General features: G+C 45.5%; 1 protein-coding gene across 4 annotated transcripts in view; it reads left to right on the top strand.

Moving 5' to 3' along the window:
• Window positions 1-19,916, top strand: part of PAK1 (p21 (RAC1) activated kinase 1) — a 120,913-nt gene that overhangs the window by 84,127 nt on the left and 16,870 nt on the right. For all 4 annotated transcript variants that reach the window (XM_066588268.1, XM_066588266.1, XM_066588265.1 and 1 more), the window contains exons 5-8: window positions 2,128-2,165; window positions 5,548-5,664; window positions 8,660-8,822; window positions 14,793-14,856. In XM_066588268.1, the coding sequence (XP_066444365.1) occupies window positions 2,128-2,165; window positions 5,548-5,664; window positions 8,660-8,822; window positions 14,793-14,856 (382 nt within the window). The remainder of the gene's footprint in view (window positions 1-2,127; window positions 2,166-5,547; window positions 5,665-8,659; window positions 8,823-14,792; window positions 14,857-19,916) is intronic.

Here is a 19,916-nt window from a genome sequence, read left to right as displayed (position 1 = left end):
TATATTCTTGTACATAGGGGGCAGTATTATAGTAGTTATATTCTTGTACATAGGGGGCAGTATTATAGTAGTTATATTCTTGTACATAGGAGCAGTATTATAGTAGTTATATTCTTGTACATAGGAAGCAGTATTATAGTAGTTATATTCTTGTACATAGGGGGCAGTTTTATAGTAGTTATATTCTTGTACATAGGGGGCAGTATTACAGTGCAATCTTACATGTTTTTCACATCTTGGAATGATGTAATGACACAATAATCCGGCTCCGCAGTACATGTGACTCTAGTTTATTGTGCACGTTAGTTTCTACTTCTCATCATGCTGTCAGCAGGTTTCTCTCCCCGGCAGTCCTGATCCGCTGCCACTTCATTTGTGCATTGGGATTTTTACAAGTTGAGCAATGGATTGTAATTGTTTCCGATATGAGTCGTAAGCGCCCCCCCCGCCCCCCTGGTCCTCGCTCTCTGGCCGTCCTCAGGCGTGTCCGCATTGCTTGTGTTGGCATGCTGACTCTGCTACCGACATGGCTCAGCAGGGTCTTGTTTGCAGAGTGATGCCATTCAGTTATGCATTTCACAGTCACGGAAGCTGAAAATTAGCTTATTTTTGTACATTTTAGAAATGGGCAAGTAGTGATGCCTGAGCGCAGCCTGGCATTCAGCATATTGGCAGGTTACTAAAGGAAAACGGATGTGGCACTGCTTCCTTTGCACTACATTAATGGAGTATACTCTGTTCTCTATTAGGTATGCCAATATTGAACATTTTATCATAGGAAAAGATAGCAATATAATAGCTTCTGGGAAAGCTGGGTGGCTGTCAGTACAACATCGGGAAAGCTGGGCCTTTCAGTTGTATGGTGTTTTGTTACCTGATTGAGCAACTACACTAAATGGTCACTTTATTAGAGCCCTGGTCCTTTCATGATTGGCGCCTACCAGTATGGTAATTCTCCCCGCGAACCCGGAGTGCGGCATAAAATCACGTGACAAGTTTTCTGTTGCCCAGTTTGTGTGATTCCACATTAAATTGGACTTCCAATGAGGCCTCTGGATCCTGTGGACAGAAACAACTTCATGCTGAAAGGGGTCGGAGGAGGATGTCCGGAATCATTCTGACCGACAGGTGTTGCAGAGTCAGGTGCAGCTGAATACAGCTCTGCAGCTCTAACTAACGTGTCCGAACACACAAGTCACTATTCCTTAGCACGGGTGAGCTATAACAGCAGGCGACCCGTTCCAGCGCCATTGTATGTAAGAAAAACAGAAAGGCGAGACTCCTGGAGGAAAAATAGTGCAAAACCTCTATCATGGAGCAGCAGAAAAACATCTCCTGGTCAGATGGACCAGATTTTTGTTGCTAATGGGAGTCAGAATTTGTGGCATGCAGCATGAATCACTGACCCCTTCCTATCAGCCGGTCAGAACATGTCAGCACCGCCATCTAATCTGCAGCAACTACAAGAAGCTTCCTGTCCGCAGGGGCCGATATTCCTGCAGAACCATTTAATCACCGAGTGGAATCTACGTCATAGCGGATAGCTGCGGTTCTGAAGCCAAAGGAGTCCAACGCGCTACTAGATGGGGGCTAATAAAAGGGCAAGTCAGTGTATAATCGGCTCCTTCACAGTAGCGCCCATTCACTGCCCAACAGGAGACACTTCTTCCTCGCTGACTGTTCAATGAGTTCTTTACAAGCCAGAATTCAAGGAGGTCTTGCAGCAGCTGCTAAACTAGTTTTGAACTTTTGGCACTTCTTAAAGACCTCTTAATATGTTCCCTGCAAATCAATAGGTTTTCTTTTCTGGACTCTAGGAAAGCTGAGTGACTATCCCATGCAGTGATACTGATAGTCACCCGGCTTCCCCAGGCACATAGAATTATTAAGAAGAATGACTGAAGGTTTTATGTTTTGCTCGCATAGAGATGCTGATGATTGGGGGAGAGCTAGTGTACGGTCCAGGGGTAAAGACAGATGGGACGAGCTGAGATGCCGGAACCCGTTCATGTTCTCTAATAATCCATTATGTAGATGTATGTTCTATGTCTGCGGGTCGCAGTTGAACATGTAGATGCCGGCTCTGAGGGGCGCAGTGTAACAACTGGATGCTTTATTTCCTTGCAGATAACGAGCTAGATGTCTACAAGCCGTCTGAAGGTGCGGTAAGTCTGTATGTAGAGGATCCACTAATATGGAGTCTTTACCCTTTAAGATCTGCTATTTGTGCTTCAGATTGGGACAGGAAGTAGCTATCAGACCATCTTTTTCCATTCACAGTAGACGGGCGGTCGGTCGTAGATGAATGACTGCCTGTTGGACCGCTCGACATTTGCATTTTATTCCTGCAGAAACTGAATGATGAGTGAGAGAATTATCGTTTGTCATTCAGTCGCAGGCAGCGCTTCGACAGAACACTAATAAACCAGGCGGTCATCCTTTCGCTTCTGCCCTGTGCAGTGGATAGGAGATAATGTGCTTTGGTGGAACAACCCCTTTAAGGCTCCATCTTGAGCTTCCACAAGGGCGTACGTACCATAGCGGCAGGCCTAGGGGCCCCGGCTCCAATTGCACTAGCAAGAACGTATGGCGGACCCCCTCCAAGCCGCATTGTTGGTAAACTAGTTGGCAGAGCATTGGGCCAAGGGGTCATTGTGAAACACACCGAGCCCTCTTGTCCTGGATCAACAACACCAAGCACCATAATGGAGGGGTGATGCTACGGGGCCCCATCTCTTCCGTGTACCCCACTGAGCTTCCTTAAGATGATGCTGCCATAAATGCCGGAACAAACGGTACCACGTGCAACGCAATTTTTCCCCCCCGTAAAATAGTGTACACAACGACAAAAATCCAGCAGAACCCGTGAATGCTAAGGGGGTTTGTTAGGCGCTATTGGTGCCCGCCGTATAGCAGATCAGACACCCTCCTCGATTACATAAAACCTGAAATGTGCCTTCCATTCAGACAAAAAAGGTCTCCGACACTACAGGCTAGTGAACAGTCTCGCACACAACAGCTGTCACAATGACTCCCATGTAATCCCTATGTGGAGTTGTATTCGATTAGACTAATATACATTTAAATGTAGATTTGGTAATGGGAGATATTCATTTTATTCCCTGAATACAGGGTACAACAGGACATATACAGGAGGTTCCTGTTGGGATCACCCTTGTCAGGACGGGTTTCCCAAGAATGATGGGAGGAGCTGTTGGGTAGGGTCAGAATAGGGCTAGTTTGACCTTGTCAATGGTCCTCCTTCCCCTTTCTTTTTCTTTTTCTTTTAAAGGATTGCATGCAGTATTGCATACTCAGTATTTCAGAGTTATAATAACTTATGTTTTAATGGTAGTCCATCTTGCAAACCACTTTATTTTATTTTTTTACCTTTTTTTTTTAATGTCCCTGTAGGGGACTTCAATCTGCGATCCTACGATCAGTATAATAATCTGTGCAATGCATTATCGCTATTCATATTAATCATAGGCTATGACAGACATGGCTTCTGAATCTGCACCATCCATGGGACACAAGTTTACATCCAATTGCAGAATGTAGCAGGAAGGGGTTAATGAGTGTTGGAGTCTTAACCACAGCAGGATGTTCTGCCTCCCCAAGTACATAATCTCTTTTTATTAGTGTCCCCACATCCTAATGTGTCAATACTGGCATTGGAGAATGAAGAGGTAATTGGTATAATTAGAGAAGCCCTCAAGGGTAGGGTCTTGGGTAGCGGCCACCACATGTCCAAGCAAGATGTGGTCAGAAGTTTCAAGTCAGTGCAGCTTGCAAATAATTTAAGTGTTAACTCATTGTAAATATCTAATGGCCCTTTGGTTTGCCTGAGGCCATGCAGCCATGAAGGGGAACTAGTTGCCAGGTTCAAACTGCCTGAACAATGGCATATACACTGCGGGCAAGTATGCTTTGTTGGTTTCTTGCTTCCAGGATCACCTCGACTGAGACGTCTCTCCGTTTTCCACAAAGGCGACTTGGGCGGGGAAAGGAAATTCCTCCATGATTGGCGCAGCTAGTGACAACTTTGCACTACAGAACAGGGTTCAGTAGACTGTTTCCTAAACAGGTAAGGGTCCCAGAGGTGGGACCCCTGCTTGTCAGAAGGATACGTCACAACTTAGGTGTAAACTCATGCAATGTGCGGGAAGAGGCCTGCACTTTCTTAAGTTTCTAAATTGTGGCTGAGGAGCCATGTCACAGAGGAGGTGAGTGCTGCACATTCTCTGTAATCTTGCGCACCGTTGAAGGTATTCAACAGGATCTTGACGACTAATGGAATTAGGTGATCGTGACGCCAGTGCCTGGATTGAAAGCTTGGTAGCGAAATAAGACTAACACATGTATGTAAGTAAACGACAGGCACACCATTTACTTTCAAGCACGTGGCTGTCTGCAATAATATAAAATACCAGCAATTTACATATACAACTTGCATGTACACTGTTTAACACTTTATACATAGAAAACCGATCTCTAGGGAGGCAGCATCTGAGCTAAGAGGTAGCTATATAGAGAGAGCCTGACGAAATCTAAACATTAACCCCTTAGCAACCCCACTAACAGGTTTGCCAACCTGAAACACTAGCTAATATTTTTCCAGTACTCACAAAATTCCTATGCAGATTCTCTGCTGCTTGAAGCTTGTGTTTGTGTTGCTGTCCGGTAGAGAGCAGAGCTGGCTTGAACTGACATCTGGTTTAAAAAAACAAAGTTTCTCTCCGCATCGGGGTAACTTATGAGCTGCTGCACACAGGATTTCTTGAAAGTTTACATAACGCATCTCTAACTACAGCAGGACACAGGAGAAGGAGAAGCTGCATGCTGAGGCTTCACATGACTGGCAGCTTCTCTATCTCACTATCTCATCACCTGCTCACTCCATACTCCCCCTTGACTTCCATCTCCCAAGACTTATAATTTCTAACGGCGCAACATGAAATGAGCTGGAACCCCCTCCCTTGTTTCCTCACTCCAGGGGGATAGACAGCTCAGCTCCTACGTGATTTACGAAGGTGCCTAAACGACCATAACTCTTTAGTTCCTATCCGGACTCCCTCTTCTTATTAAATGAAGTTCAGCATAACTACCCTTTGTTAAATTAACTGGTAGTTAGAACAGTTGCTCTTAACTTGCAGGTAAAGTACTTCTATTCTGTAGTGCCAGTCCAGGTCACTACACTCAAACCTGGACTTCAGCTTCCGATACAGGAAGTAGCTATCTGCTGGCCGCCATATTGACTGTACCTCAGTTTCTCTTGCCCTGACTGACTACCACACATATCCCTTTCACTTGGCAAAGACTCGCCTGTAGAATGCCAACCATGATGTGATATCGGTGACCAAACAAGCAATGCTGCGAGGTATAGTTCAGTGGTGGCATTAAGAAGAGAGGAAGTAGCTAACTTCAGCAGAAGTCAGAAAGCGGCCATTGTGTTAATACTCGCTGTGCTCCAATCTCTGGATTTAATGTGTCTGATATACACTGCAATGTAAAGAGTATAACAGATAATTGTACATTTCACTGCAGAGTTCAAAAGTCGTCTCTGAAATCCCTGATATACATCCAGTTGGTGAAGATGAAGATGACGAAGAGGAGCCTGCTGCCCCTCCCATTGTAGCACCACGTCCTGTATATACAATGTCGGTGGGTACAACATCTACAAGATATAATAAACACCTCACCTTTCTCTCCATAAGTACAATTCAAGATTTGGGGAAAATAGGGGCAGTATTATAGTAATATTCTTGTACATAGGGGGCAGTATTATAGTAGTTATATTCTTGTACATAGTGGCAGTATTATAGTAGTTATATTCTTGTACATAGGGGGCAGTATTATAGTAGTTATATTCTTGTACATAGTGGCAGTATTATAGTAGTTATATTCTTGTACATAGGGGGCAGTATTATAGTAGTTCTATTCTTGTACATAGGGGGCAGTATTATAGTAGTTCTATTCTTGTACATAGGAGCAGTATTATAGTAGTTATATTCTTGTACATAACGGGCCGTATTATAGTAGTTATATTCTTGTACATAGGGAGCAGTATTATAGTAGTTATATTCTTGTACATAGGGGGCAGGATTATAGTAGTTATATTCTTGTACACAGGGGGCAGTATTATAGTAGTTATATTCTTGTACATAGGGGGCAGTATTATAGTAGTTGTATTCTTGTACATAGGAGGCAGTATTATAGTAGTTATATTTTTGTACACAGCGGGCAGTATTATAGTAGTTATATTCTTGTACATAGGGGGCAGTATTATAGTAGTTATATTCTTGTACACAGGGGGGGCAGTATTATAGTAGTTATATTCTTGTACATAGGGGGCAGTATTATAGTAATATTCTTGTACATAGGGAGCAGTATTATAGTAGTTATATTCTTGTACATAGGGGGCAGTATTATAGTAGTTATATTTTTGTACATAGGAGGCAGTATTATAGTAGTTATATTCTTGTACATAGGGGGCAGTATTATAGTAGTTATATTCTTGTACATAGGGGGCAGTATTATAGTAGTTATATTCTTGTACATAGGGGGCGGTATTATAGTAGTTATATTTTTGTACACGGGGCAGTATTATAGTCATTATATTCTTGTATATAGGGGGCAGTATTATAGTCATTATATTCTTGTACATAGGAGCAGTATTATAGTAGTTATATTCTTGTACATAGGGGGCAGTATTATAGTAGTTATATTCTTGTACATAGGAGGCAGTATTATAGTAGTTCTTGTACATAGGGGGCAGTATTATAGTAGTTATATTCTTGTACATAGGGGGCAGTATTATAGTAGTTATATTCTTGTACATAGGGGGCAGTATTATAGTAGTTATTTTCTTGTACATAGGGGGCAGTATTATAGTCATTATATTCTTGTACATAGGAGCAGTATTATAGTAGTTATATTCTTGTACACGGGGCAGTATTATAGTAGTTATATTCTTGTACACAGGGGGCAGTATTATAGTTATATTCTTGTACACAGGGGGCAGTATTATAGTAATTACATTCTTGTACATAGGGGCAGTATTATAGTAGTTATATTCTTGTACATAGGGGGCAGTATTATAGTAGTTACATTCTTGTACATAGGGGCAGTATTATAGTAGGTATATTGTACATAGGGGCAGTATTATAGTAGGTATATTGTACATAGGGGCAGTATTATAGTAGGTATATTGTACATAGGGGCAGTATTATAGTAGTTATATTCTTGTACATAGGGGCAGTATTATAGTAGTTATATTCTTGTACACGGGGCAGTATTATAGTAGTTATATTCTTGTACACAGGGGGCAGTATTATAGTAGTTATATTCTTGTACACAGGGGGCAGTATTATAGTAGTTATATTCTTGTACACAGGGGGCAGTATTATAGTAGTTATATTCTTGTACACAGGGGGCAGTATTATAGTAGTTATATTCTTGTACACAGGGGGCAGTATTATAGTAGTTATATTCTTGTACACAGGGGGCAGTATTATAGCAGTTATATTCTTGTACATAGGAGGTAGTATTATAGTAGTTATATTCTTGTACTGTATATAGAAGGTAGTATTATAGTAGTTATATTCTTGTACATAGGGGGCAGTATTATAGTAGTTATATTCTTGTACATAGGGGGCAGTATTATATTATTTTCTTCCGAGTAGAAGGACAGTGTTTGCTGCATAGGTTTTGCATATATGTTTGGCCTCAGTTGCAGTTTTGAGCTGCTGATTGTGTGATTTGCAGACACTATGCAGACTATGAACCTCTGTGTAATTAGGATGATGATGGAAGATGATTGCTGGTGTTGAGTTGTGCTCGGAGACTCCTTAATGATCTTTTCCTGCTTTGGTCGGTAGTCTCTGCTGTAATCTAGTTTCATGAAAGGCTGATAAGATTCTTTCTGTTTATTTCTGTCTGGATGAATGTGATGGTAATAACAGTCTCCTTGATTGTGTACTCACCCATTTCACTAGTCATAAACACTTATTTACTGTTGGCTTTATAACGCCTCTCCGGCTATTGAGAAACTGCAGATCCCATCACCCATTGCAAACAAAGCGCCTCCATTCATATTGAAAGTGAATAAAACATTTGTACAAGTCGCTCTCACTTTCCTCCAATTTTGTGGAAAGTGGCAGAAAATATTTGAATGCAGATCTGGGTGTGAATGGAGTACAGACCATGCGATAATTGGAAATTGGTACATTGCAATTAATAGTTGTGCCCAATAAATTACATATTGCGGTCTGCAGTGGTTCCATCATTCAGCTATCAGCTGTTTCCCCCAATCTCCCCATACACACGAACTTTCGGCTTCGTAGGCATTCATGTATTTAGGGAGGTAAGTTCCATCAAACAGCTCTGACAGTGGCTTATCTCCAAGTGAATGAAATGATCACCTGTTAGGGAAAACATAAGCCATCCCCATACATATTAGAAAGTTGTCCGGCCCACCAAAATCAGTGGTCTCAAACAACCAAACACTAATGTGTATGTGGGACGTCAGTGTATGCTTTCAAATAGTTGAGAGATGTCGATCACATGACCATATAATTGGAAGACTTACGACCTGCCTCTAGACATTGAGCTCACCCCTATGGTATAGAGACTGATGCTGTAGTTACTTGCACTGCAGGTACACACTCGCTCCGTCATAATACCAGCGCCTCCGCTAGTCAAGGAAGAGGTTCCTGAACCTCAAGAAATCTGCGAGCCGCCTGCAGAAGCCTCGGCAAAACACACAGAAAAGACCAAGAAGAAGGCCAAGATGTCGGATGAGGAAGTCTTGGAAAAATTAAGTATGTATTTCTTTACCTTCCAGCTCCTTGATTACTAATCATTGCATTATAGGCTTCTGTCTTGTGCTTTAAAGTACAAGTATAGTAAAATTTATTTAATCCATCATCCGATAATCCGGCACTAGTATCCTGACACTTCATAGACACCTAAGACGGCGCAGAAAGGATCAAGTGATTTTAGATAGCTTGGCCAATTAAATTGTGCCTTCAATGAAACCTCTCTTTAGACCACCAATATTAGACCAACCCTTTATCCAGACCACATTTTCAGCTCTGCCGTATACTATAGATACCAGCCATCTTCTTTGAGAAGACCACCTTTTAATGCTGTTTTCAGTGGTCGTCTGAGAAGTTTCACTCTACTTTGCTATGATGTCCAGTAATCGAGAACTTCTGATAATCTGCCAGTGATTGGGTCCATTAATGATGGATTAAAGCTTTTTACTGTAAATGTCTGATTCTAAAGGGCCACACCAGTGATTTTTCTCTTTTTAATTCATACATTATGCACCTATCCCCCAGTATATATAAGCTGACTAGTGTTACCTTGCTTAGTTGTTTGTGTCAATCTCCTGGACTCTTTCTCCTCAGATGGTCATGTGACCTTCATTCTGACCAGCTCAGATCTACTTGGGGTTATGTGTTCATTTTCTAGTCAGATTCACAGTCTAGGTGATGCTGTTACATCATCCCCAATGCAGAAACTGCCTAGAGGGGGGGACAGACACTCCTGCAACAGTTACTGATGATGATCACACAGGTATAATAGAGGAGATCACAGCTCATCCTCCTGCCTGTATACTTATGGGCTGTTAGTTTATTTAGGTGAATATAGAAGGGAATTATAATTAAACTGCCCTCTCAGCAGGCAAAAATGGTATAGCCCCAGCTAATGCTGTGCTAATGCATCATGGGATAGATGTGAAAGTAAAAACTCTCAGCCTCAAGATGGTGCAGGGAAATACACAGAGGAGACTTCGAGTGTGACAGGCAATCGGGTGGGTCCAAAACAAGCTCCCTGGTGGTTGTGGCATTCCTACAGTCCATTGAGTATGGTTATGCGCTGCTGGGAAGCCTACTTTTTCAATACTACAGGCAATTGGGTGAGGGGATGGAAGACTGAGTTTTCGCCGGAGTGTCCTTTTAAATTTTTAGGCTCTAGTTACTAAGTGTGGTCAAAACCACTCAAGGAGAACCACACGTCTTTGCGTTATTTGCTAAGGTATTTAATGCAATCGCGGTAAAATCGCAATCACATAGGAAAAAGGCATGTGGACTTACCAGTACGGTTTTGACTGCATCCGGTGAGAACAGCCTTAAAATGTTGGAAAAGGGTATAGTCTGCATTGGGCCGTATGCCCAAGAAACCCAGACCAATATTTACAGAGCTTGTACATTGCTTGTGCTGTTCATGTCCGTGTAAACCATTGGTCCATGTATATAGCCTCTCAGGATATCATGGGGCGGTGTGTCGGCCATGGACTACACAGACCGCGCACAGCCACATGTATGGAAATCTGCATGGGCCCTTATAGAGGGCACCAAGTGATCCAACAGCACAGAGGATTTCAGAAGATAACGTGTCATGTGAATTGGTAGTGTGTGAACAGTGTCATGAGGAGGAGACAAGTGGGAGGTCACCGATAAGTTTCAAGTAGCGGAGGCCATCAGTAGGGCAGAGTATTTTAGAGGAGGAGTCTGCTGCTTTGGGGGAGGGGCAGTGTCATGATGTGAGGAGGATGGAGGGACGTGAGAAGTCATGGAGTTACATAATGGAAGGAGCAGGCTCCGCAAACAGGCAGCACTGATTTCTCTCTTGTGATAGTTTGTTACATTTTACCTGCACTGATACAATGTATCAATCTAGAGTCCGGGTTGTTGAGCTCACAGAGCATTGTCTAGACAGGATACGATTGTAACAAAACCTCAGCTGAGAGCTGGACCAGCTACAGTGGATATAAGAAGTCTACACACCCGTTAGAATGCCAGGTTTTTGTCATTTAAAAAAATCCAAGACAGATGAATAATTTCAGATTTAATTCCGCCTACAATGTGACCCGTCACTATCTGTACAAGTCCATTGGAAAACAAATTGAAGGCCGGCTGCAAATGGCAGAGCCAGATTCCGCATGCGGGAGCCCGCAGCCGCATGTGGCTGTGACCCTGTCCGGCATCCCCACGTACCTGCTTTTTCAGTACCGCAGAGACTTGCCATCTGTGATGCACTTTACTGATTTTTTTTTTTTTTTTTTAATTTATTTTTCCTGCACCGTCACCAGGCGATGCAGCGGGTACCTGCAGCCTATCTGCAATTCTAATTGCGGATAGGCTGCGGGTCGGACGGTTTCCATTGACTTTAATGGAGGCCATCTATGCAGAGTTCGCAGCAAAATAGAGCATGCTGCGAGTTTTTCTTCATTCATGGAATACACAATTCGTTTCTGCAAGTGTGAAGGAAAACGTGAAGGTTAACGTACCTTTTAATGCCTGCCGTTTACTGCGGATCCTCCATGGGACGCCGACCGTCGATTCTGCTTTAAAAATCCGGTCTTATGAAGCTGGCCTTAGGGTGAAAAAATTAAAACAACAAAACTAACTCATGTGGTTGCATAAGTGTTCACACCCTCTTCTATCCGGGGATGCGGTTGTGTTCAGAATTAGCCAATCACATTTCAGCTCCTGATAAATAGTAGTCTGCACTCCGCTGCCAGTATTTACAGGGATTCTGATTTCCCCCATCTAAAGTTCGGCTCTTCTAGGAGGATTTTCTTGACATTTTCTTAGTTCGTCGGTAAAGATCTTACAGAACATTAAAGGGATCTGATTGTGGGAAGGGATCAGTCCGGAGAAGGGGGCCAAAACATCTCCAAGGTATTACATGTACCATGGAGCACAGGGGAGACATTACCAAGAACTGGACAAACCTCAGAAATTAATGGAAAGACCAGAAGGAAATTGATACAAGAGGCCGACAGCAACACTAAGGCGTCATGTCCATGGGCAAAAGAAGAATTAAAATCCGCAGCGGATTTTAACTCTTCTCCTGCCCGCGGATCCGCACCCCATAGGGATGCATTGACCACCCGCGGGTAGATAAATACCCGCGGATGGTCAATAAAAGGGAATTTTAAAAAATGGAGCATGAAATAAAACGTGGCATGCTCCATTTTCGTGCGGATCTCCCGCGGGGACGGCTCCCAAGCCGTCCGGATCTGCGGGAGACCTAAAATAAGAATAACTTGCCCACAGCGGACCGGGCATGTCTTCTCTTCTTCACGGCCGGATCTTCGTGCTTCGGCCCGGCGGATGTGCCCGGGACACCGCCGACGTGCCGAGTACATCCGCCGGCCAAAGAAAGAAGATCCGGGCGAGAAGATCTGCACGGTCCGCTGCGGGTGAGTTAATTCTTATTAATTGTTATTTTCAGCGCTCAGGAGGGACCCGCTACGGATTCTCCATGGAGAATCCGTAGCGGACCTGATTTTCCACGTGGACATGAGGCCTAAAGGAGCTGCAGGAGCTTCTGGTTGTGTAGTCATGTGACAACCATCTCCCGTATTCTTCATATGACCGGGCTGTGGGGGAGGGGCAAGACAGAAGCCTTTTCTAACAAGAACATCCACGCCCGGCATCCCCTCCATCCCGTCTGCCAGCAGTCTATGGAGAACGTGTTCAGTCTGATGAGACCGAGGGGGGACTTGTTGGTCACAATACCGCAAGGTATGTTGGGCACAAAGACAATACTGTGCATCACTAGAAGACCACCAACCCGCAGTGAAGATGGTGGGGGCAGCATTATGTGGGGGGTGTTCTGCTGCTGGAACTGGGATTTAGTCAAGGGGGAGGGAATTATGAACCGTTACAAATATCACAGGAGAGCATGCCAGCAGCACAACCAGAAAGCTATATAGTGAGGCGACGTTAATGCAAAGCCACTATGGAACCTGAATCACAAGACCTACGTGGCAGCAGAGGGGCTGTTATCCAATGGAAATATTTGAAAAGGGGTTGAAACGTTGCTTTATATCAGTCCATGTTGGCGCAAAACCTCCCAGCCTCGGCTAAAAAGCTGAATATGAAGATGAATTTCAGCACAACGACCCAAATCAACCAAAGAATGGCTTCACCAGAAGAAGACCAAAGTTTTGGAATGGCCCAGCCAGAGCCCAGACCTCAATCCCATTTGAAGATCTGTGGGTGACTTGAAGAGGGCGCTACACATGGGAAGCCCTTGTAGTCTGACAGATTTGGAGTGCTTCTGCCAAGTCAGGGTGTGCCATGCTGATGGACACCGACCCAAAAACACTGAAAGCTGTCATAAAGGCAGAGCATTACTTCTAGGGTGTGTATATTTATGCAACCACACTATGCTTTTGTTTTTGGGTTTTTTTCCACCCTAAAAGACTTCAGTTTGTCCAGATACTGGGACTGCGGAAGGCGGAAATAAGTCATCTTTTCTGGATTTTTTTTAACATGACAACATCATGGCATTTAAACAGGGGTGTGTAGACTTTTTATATCCACAGTAAGTACAATGCATCTGTCTGGAGTTCGGGCTGTTGAGCTCACAGAGTATTTTCTAGACTGATACTATTGTATCGACTTCTCAGCTGAGAGTAAAGGCCCATTTTAGACGGGACGAGTGTCGGGCAAGCGATGTCCCCGCACATACTGGCTGCAGTGCTGCTGCACAGGAGGTAGTATCGCTGGCTCACAGCGCGGAGGCTGGAGGAGATTTCATTCCATTGACATAGCATAGCGGCCGTTCAGTACTGAGCGGCTGTTAATTACGCTAAATGATCAGCGATTGGCTTTATCCAGCATAAACGATGGACGATGAGCTGATCGTACAGTGTAAATAGCGGCCATTCAGTACTGAACAGCCGCTATGTTATGTCAATGGAGAGGGGAGAGAAATCTCCTGCAGTCGCCCCGCTGTGAGACAGCGATACTAGCTCTTGTGCAGCAGTATGTGCGGGGACGAGTGTTAGGCATCGTTTGTCCCGTCTAAATGGGCCTAAAGGTAAAGTCCTGTGGTGCAAGCACCAAGTTATGACCGACTCCTAGGGTGACTGTTTCTTGGCTGACTGTTTTTGTGGTTTGCCATTGCCGTGCCCAGTCATCTATTACTCCCCAGCAAGCTGGGTACTCATTTTTACTGACCTCGGAAGGCTGGAAAGCTGAGTTGACCCTGAGCCGGCTACCTGAACCATGCAGGGATTGAACCCGCAACCTTCAGGTCGTGAGCGAGAGCTTAGGACTGCATTTCTGCTGCCTTAACACTCTGCGTCATGCAGAGCCTTTAGCTGAGAGTAGGACTCTCCATATACAATGTATCAGTCTGGCATCTGAACTGTTGAGCTCACAGAGCATTGTTTAGACTGAATACAATTGTAGCAAGTGCTCAGTTGTGAGAAGTTTTAGGTCTCTGTAGGTTTTCAGCCTCTAGATATAAAAAAGAATTCCATTCATTGACATCAGGCAGAGATCTTATCAATAGTGAAGAATTGAAACACAAAGTCTATTCGAGATCCTCTGACTGGCTGTAATCTCTTACGTCAGGAGGCTGAAGTTCTTCATGGAAGTGACAGATATTTTCCGTAGTCCGGACCCCGTTAATATTGTGGATGCAGCTTCCCTTTAATGTGGGATCCATGTAATCCTCTAGTGCGCAGCATATGTAATCGCCACGGACTTGGCAGCGAACATGACAAGGATTGGCCGCGGTTCCTGGCAGATTACATCCTAACCGCATCTAGGGCTTAATGATTTCTCGCATACATGTGGGTCTTATAGGCTGAGTGTGGCCTTAAAGGGGAAGTACCTACTCCCTGCATCAAAGGGAATAGCGGAACCAATTTGTAATGGGGGGCCAGTTAGAATGTTTTCACCCTGAAATAGGTTCTGGTAATTGGGTGACTAAGGGGTTAACATGTGGTCCTTTGTGAATATCTTCTGCTGTGCTTACAGGAAGCATCGTCAGCGTGGGGGACCCCAAGAAAAAGTACACCAGGTTTGAGAAGATTGGACAGGGGTGAGTACATCATCTGATCTTAAAGGGGTACGTTTGTAGAACCCCATTATTGACCTCGCAGGGGGCCGAACACACAGCATATTTCTGGTTCACGCAGAGCGATGTGCCGCCGACCGATCACATCTTTGGGTAGCACAGAAGATCCAATTAACCGACAAGCAAGTGTTTTCTCATTGCTGGGAAAGCTGGGTGCGGATCAGTATGGCTCCACAGGCTTTGACACCCAAGTTTCCTATATGAATGAACAGCAGAATTGCTAGGTTATGGGTATGGGGCTTGTAAAAATAGATGACTAGGCATGCAGGAATCTCGGAAAGCTGGGTGACTAATATGGCAGATCAACAGATGCTGTCAGCCTGCTCTCTAAATGCTTCTGTACGTCATTCAGGAGCCGGGAAAAACTAGATGATCCGTACAACAAAAAATTGGCATAGAACAATGAAGTTGGCCAGTTACTCTACAGAGACCCCTCGGATATCCATGTATCTCTGACTGCGGGGCTGCAACTTCTCCAACCCGTCCAGATAGAAGTCCTTTGGTTGGGCGGCAGACCAGGCGGCAGCCACTGGAGTTGCATCAGAAATGGAGACTAATTCAGTTCCTTTGAGGTGTTTCTACAACTTAGAAAACAGATGATGTCCGAGGGGGCCGGATTGGGTGAATAGCGAGAATGATCCGCACCTCGAAGCCCAGGTCAGCCAGTTGTGGGTGATGACCGCCGTGCGGGACGAGGCGTTGTCGTGCGAGAACATGACATCTTGGGTCACCTTTCAGACTTTAACGCCTCCTTCAGCTTATCCAGAAGTGTTGTCACACACAGCCGCGGTAGTCGGCCCCTTTGGTCATCCACAAACAGATCCCATCTATATCCCAGAAGATGGACGCTGGCACCTTGGAGGACGACTTCTGCACTCTGAACTGCTTTGGATGCAGGAATTGCTGCGTTTCCATTCTTTTGACTCGGGATGATGCATAAATATCCACATTTCATCATCGTCACCAGTCCAGACAGGAAAGGGTTAGCATCCTGCTGAAAACATGCCAGTTTCCCCGGGCGGCTTTCACTTGGGCACGCTCTTGATCTGCTGACCAGCCTTTCAGGACCCCCCTGGCTGACTCCTTCCTGATGTCCAGATGATTGTGAATTACGGACCCGACTGCTTACCTGGGAATCCAGAGCCTCGGCGGTCGTCTTAGCAGAAACTCGCCGGTCTTCCAGAAGCCATTCATGGATGGCGTCTATGGTCTTCCAGGCACGGCCCCCCGCTGGCGGTCTCCCGGGCACGGCCCCCCGCTGGCGGTCTCCCGGGCACGGCCCCCCACTGGCGGTCTCCCGGGCACGGCCCCCCCGCTGGCGGTCTCCCGGGCACGGCCCTCATCCTCATTGAAGTGGCCAGTTTTAGATTTGGTAGCCCAATAGTTTTTCTCTATGGAGCGTGAAGGTCTGTGGTCACCTGATGTCTGCAGCATCCGTGTCACCGGGAAGGTCTCCGGCCGACATCCCTTTCAGAAACAGGAGCTTCATCACAGCTTTGCCTTGAAATCTGCTGCAGAGTCCGGATCTTCTGAATGTTGAATGTATCCATACTTGACCTGGTTATTTTGCCATTCAGGAGTCTGGGAAAGCTGGGGGGCAGCTGCTACTGCAGCTCTGGAAAAGGGTGCCAGCTGGGGGCGATGGCAGCTATTTGGCACCCATCTTTTTCAGTGTACTGCCCCCCTTAATGTTGGCACTCGGGTGCCCGGACCCCTCTGCAGCCCAGGTGATGTCAGGAAGGCTTTTGTGCAGCTCTATTTTATGGACTTGCTGGATAAAAATGCCCCTGTTTCCTGAGCCGCATGGAATTACGATTAATTAATCTCTGGGAATAAACGATCATTTCCATTGACGCCTATAAGTAACCAGGAAGTCTCTGGCTTTACCAGCCCCCTACTGACACTAATATAGTGCAGAGCTGCATAAATAACAGTTTCCTAATATATTCCCATAATCCGGCATGCACGGATCCGGACCTCCTGGTAATCCAACGGGTTCTGGCACAGAACGGCAGCAGTGTGTAGAATTTCATCATTTTGTTTGACCTATTCCTATGAAAGGTGTCTGCTTCTATGGGACTGTTATTCCAGCTTTCTCGGACCCCTGAATGGCAAATTTGCCAAGTCTTGCAGGCTTTACCCACTGCTTTTATTGTTCCTGCATAACAAGGTAGGTTTGCCTTCCAGGGCCTTGGGAATAGCAGAATGAAGGCCGTTTTAGTTGTTACCCAGCTTTTTCAGACTCCTGAATGGTATGTTTGCCTACTCATGCAAGCTTGATTACCTTCTGGTTACATTATTGCTCTCTAACAAGGTAGGTTTACCTTTCAATACGCTGGATAGGAGCTGGAATGAAAGCCATTTTAGTTGTCACCCAACTTTCTCAGAATCCAGATTGTCAAATTTACCACATAACGAGGTAGGTTTGCCTTTTAGGACTCGAAGAAAGCTGGGTTTGAGCTGGAATGAAGGTTGTTTTAGTTGTCATCCAGCTTTCTCAGACTCCAGAATGTAAAATTTACCCAGTCGTGTGGTCTGTATGCCAAGTTCATTTATCGCCACATGCCAAGGTAGGTTTCCGTTCAGTTCTGTAGCCAAGCTGGGTTTGAGCTGGAATGATGACTGATTTAGTTGTCATACAGCTTTCCTTGACCCCTAAATGGCAAATTTGCCCAGTAATCCACTAGGTACCCCAATTACATTCTCAGCATAGATTTGTCTATCAGGACTCTAGGAAAGTTGGTTGGGAGCTGCAATGATATCCATTTTAATTGTTGTTCGACTTTCTCAAACTCCTGAATGGCAAAACCTGCAGCCTGTGCCTCTGATTGTTATTGCCATGTAAGGCCATAATTCTGGAAGACTCGGCTCAGTAAGCTGGTAAGGCGATGCAGCGGTATTTTCGTTGTCATTCAGCTCTCTTAGGCTGGGTTCAGACGGGGCGTAACTGCAGCGAAATGTCCCTGCGGCTTTAATCCCGGGATTAGCCAGCAAAGCGGACGAGATTTGCAAACCTATCGTCCACACACTGCGGCCAAGCCGCACTGAAATTCCGTTTCTGCGGTGGCCACTCTCCTCCATATGGGGAAAGATGGCCGCAGCGGAATGCAGGTTCCAAAACCTGTGGCGAAAGGCCGCTGGTTTTGAATTTCGCCTGTGGAAATCTCGCAGTATTTCCGTGCGGTCATTCCGTGAGATTTCAGTTAAGTGTGAACCCAGCCTTCGACTTCTGAATGGCGCAACCCCTGTAGCCCTGATTACAATGTAAAAGCTAGCTTTGTCTTGCTGCTCTTTTGCCCTCACCCAGTTTTCCCAGTAACCGATGCCTGACCAATGAGATGACTCTGTAATGGTGTATTAAGGGATTCTGTCACCAGAGTTCTCAATCTTAAGGAGTAACCCAGGGCGTAACTATAGAGGATGCAGAGGTTGCGGTTGCACCCGGGCCCAGGACCCTTAGGGGAACCATAAGGCCTCTTCTCCATATAGGGAGCCCAGTACTATGAATTAGGCATTATAGTTGGGGGCCCCGTTCCAGGTTTTGCATTGGGGTCCAGGAGCTCCAAATTACGCCTCTGGTGTCACCATAACCGTTTTGGTCACCTTCTGCAGGGGAGGCGGCTGAGTCATGGAGTGTGTGTGCATAATTAGAGGACGACATGACTTAGGGCTCCAGTGACCCACTTCTGTGACTCGAGGCGAGTCAATATGCATGCAGGGCGCCATGACGTTTTTGCGTTAATGACCTTCTACGGGCTTTTACACACATGTCCAGAGTGCGTTAAATGTGCCTGAAACCGCTGTGGTAGCGGCTTAAGATAAAAGAAAACCTAATGACAAAGTCCCTTTAAAATGCTGTGCTGGCCCTTTAATTGGGGTATCATTTCCTACTCTACGGGTTGGGGACGATTAGAAGTCTCTGTCCTGTAATAAGCTGGTAAACGGCCGTGGTACCTCTCGTCGCTCACATTGCTGGCCTCTCTGGGGACGGGTTTGCAGAACGCCGTACTAAAAGGTCTCCTGGCAGACGATTTCCATAGTATAACATTCCTGTGCCTCGCTGGGCCTGGCACACACAGAGCGCTGGTGTGAGCTGGTCATGGGCCAGTGGGCACTCTGCATTCGCTCACAGTCGGGGAATGCCCCTGCATGAGATTATCCGCATGAATGTTCTCTTTGTGTTCCTGTCAGCCCGGCTAAACCTGGCAGGAGATGAGAGCCGTCCGCCAGCAGCGTGCAACACTATCTGTGCCCTCTGACATAAATGGGTCAGGCCGGGGAAGGAGGGGTTGCATGATTTCATCTATCACATTAGCCCCTGCTTACTACAGCGTCATGCAGGACTGTTGAAAAGCTCTGTGACGCCTTCTGTTGTGGCCGATCGGTGGTCACCCAGCTTTGGAGAAATGGAGAGAACTAAGAAAGTGCTATGATATAATTTAAAGAAGAGTTACCACCTAAAGGTACAGGCGCAAAGCCTGAGGCTGCACTACTGAAAGATCTCTTATCTGATGATGTCACTTAAACCGTGTGTCTGCATCGCTGCCCACGTTGATGGCCTTGCGTATATTTAATACCGTCTTGGTGAGGAGTACTTGAGGACTAAGTTCCCCATCTGCCATCTCATGGACTACTGCCTGACACAGGTAGTGATAGTTCAGTGAATGCCGGGGATCGTTCCAGGCTGCCCGTTTCCATTCATAGTGAACAGGCAGTCGTTCATAGATTGAACAGCTCCTGTTCACACGACCGACAGTTGTTTGATTTATAGTACCGCTAAAAACCAAGTGACTCCGATAAGTGAGCAGTTTGTAGCTCCGTGCCCTGTCGGCGGCCGCATGTACACGGACAGTTATCGCCCGAATTCAATGTTTCATGCAATAATTCATGCGATTGGGCATCGACACGGGGAGGTCGCCATGTGTGCAGCCGGGATCTTATGTGCATCTTGCTGTTTACTAGCTGTCTGCCACCGCTCTCCTGTAGCTCTGGAACATGGCGGGACCCCAGTTGTGACAAGTAAG

Source organism: Eleutherodactylus coqui, chromosome 1, assembly GCF_035609145.1.
Source record: "Eleutherodactylus coqui strain aEleCoq1 chromosome 1, aEleCoq1.hap1, whole genome shotgun sequence".
Taxonomy (NCBI): Eukaryota; Metazoa; Chordata; class Amphibia; order Anura; family Eleutherodactylidae; genus Eleutherodactylus; species Eleutherodactylus coqui.
The sequence above is the reverse complement of the archived record's forward strand: the minus strand, read 5'-3'. Positions and strand labels throughout refer to the sequence as shown.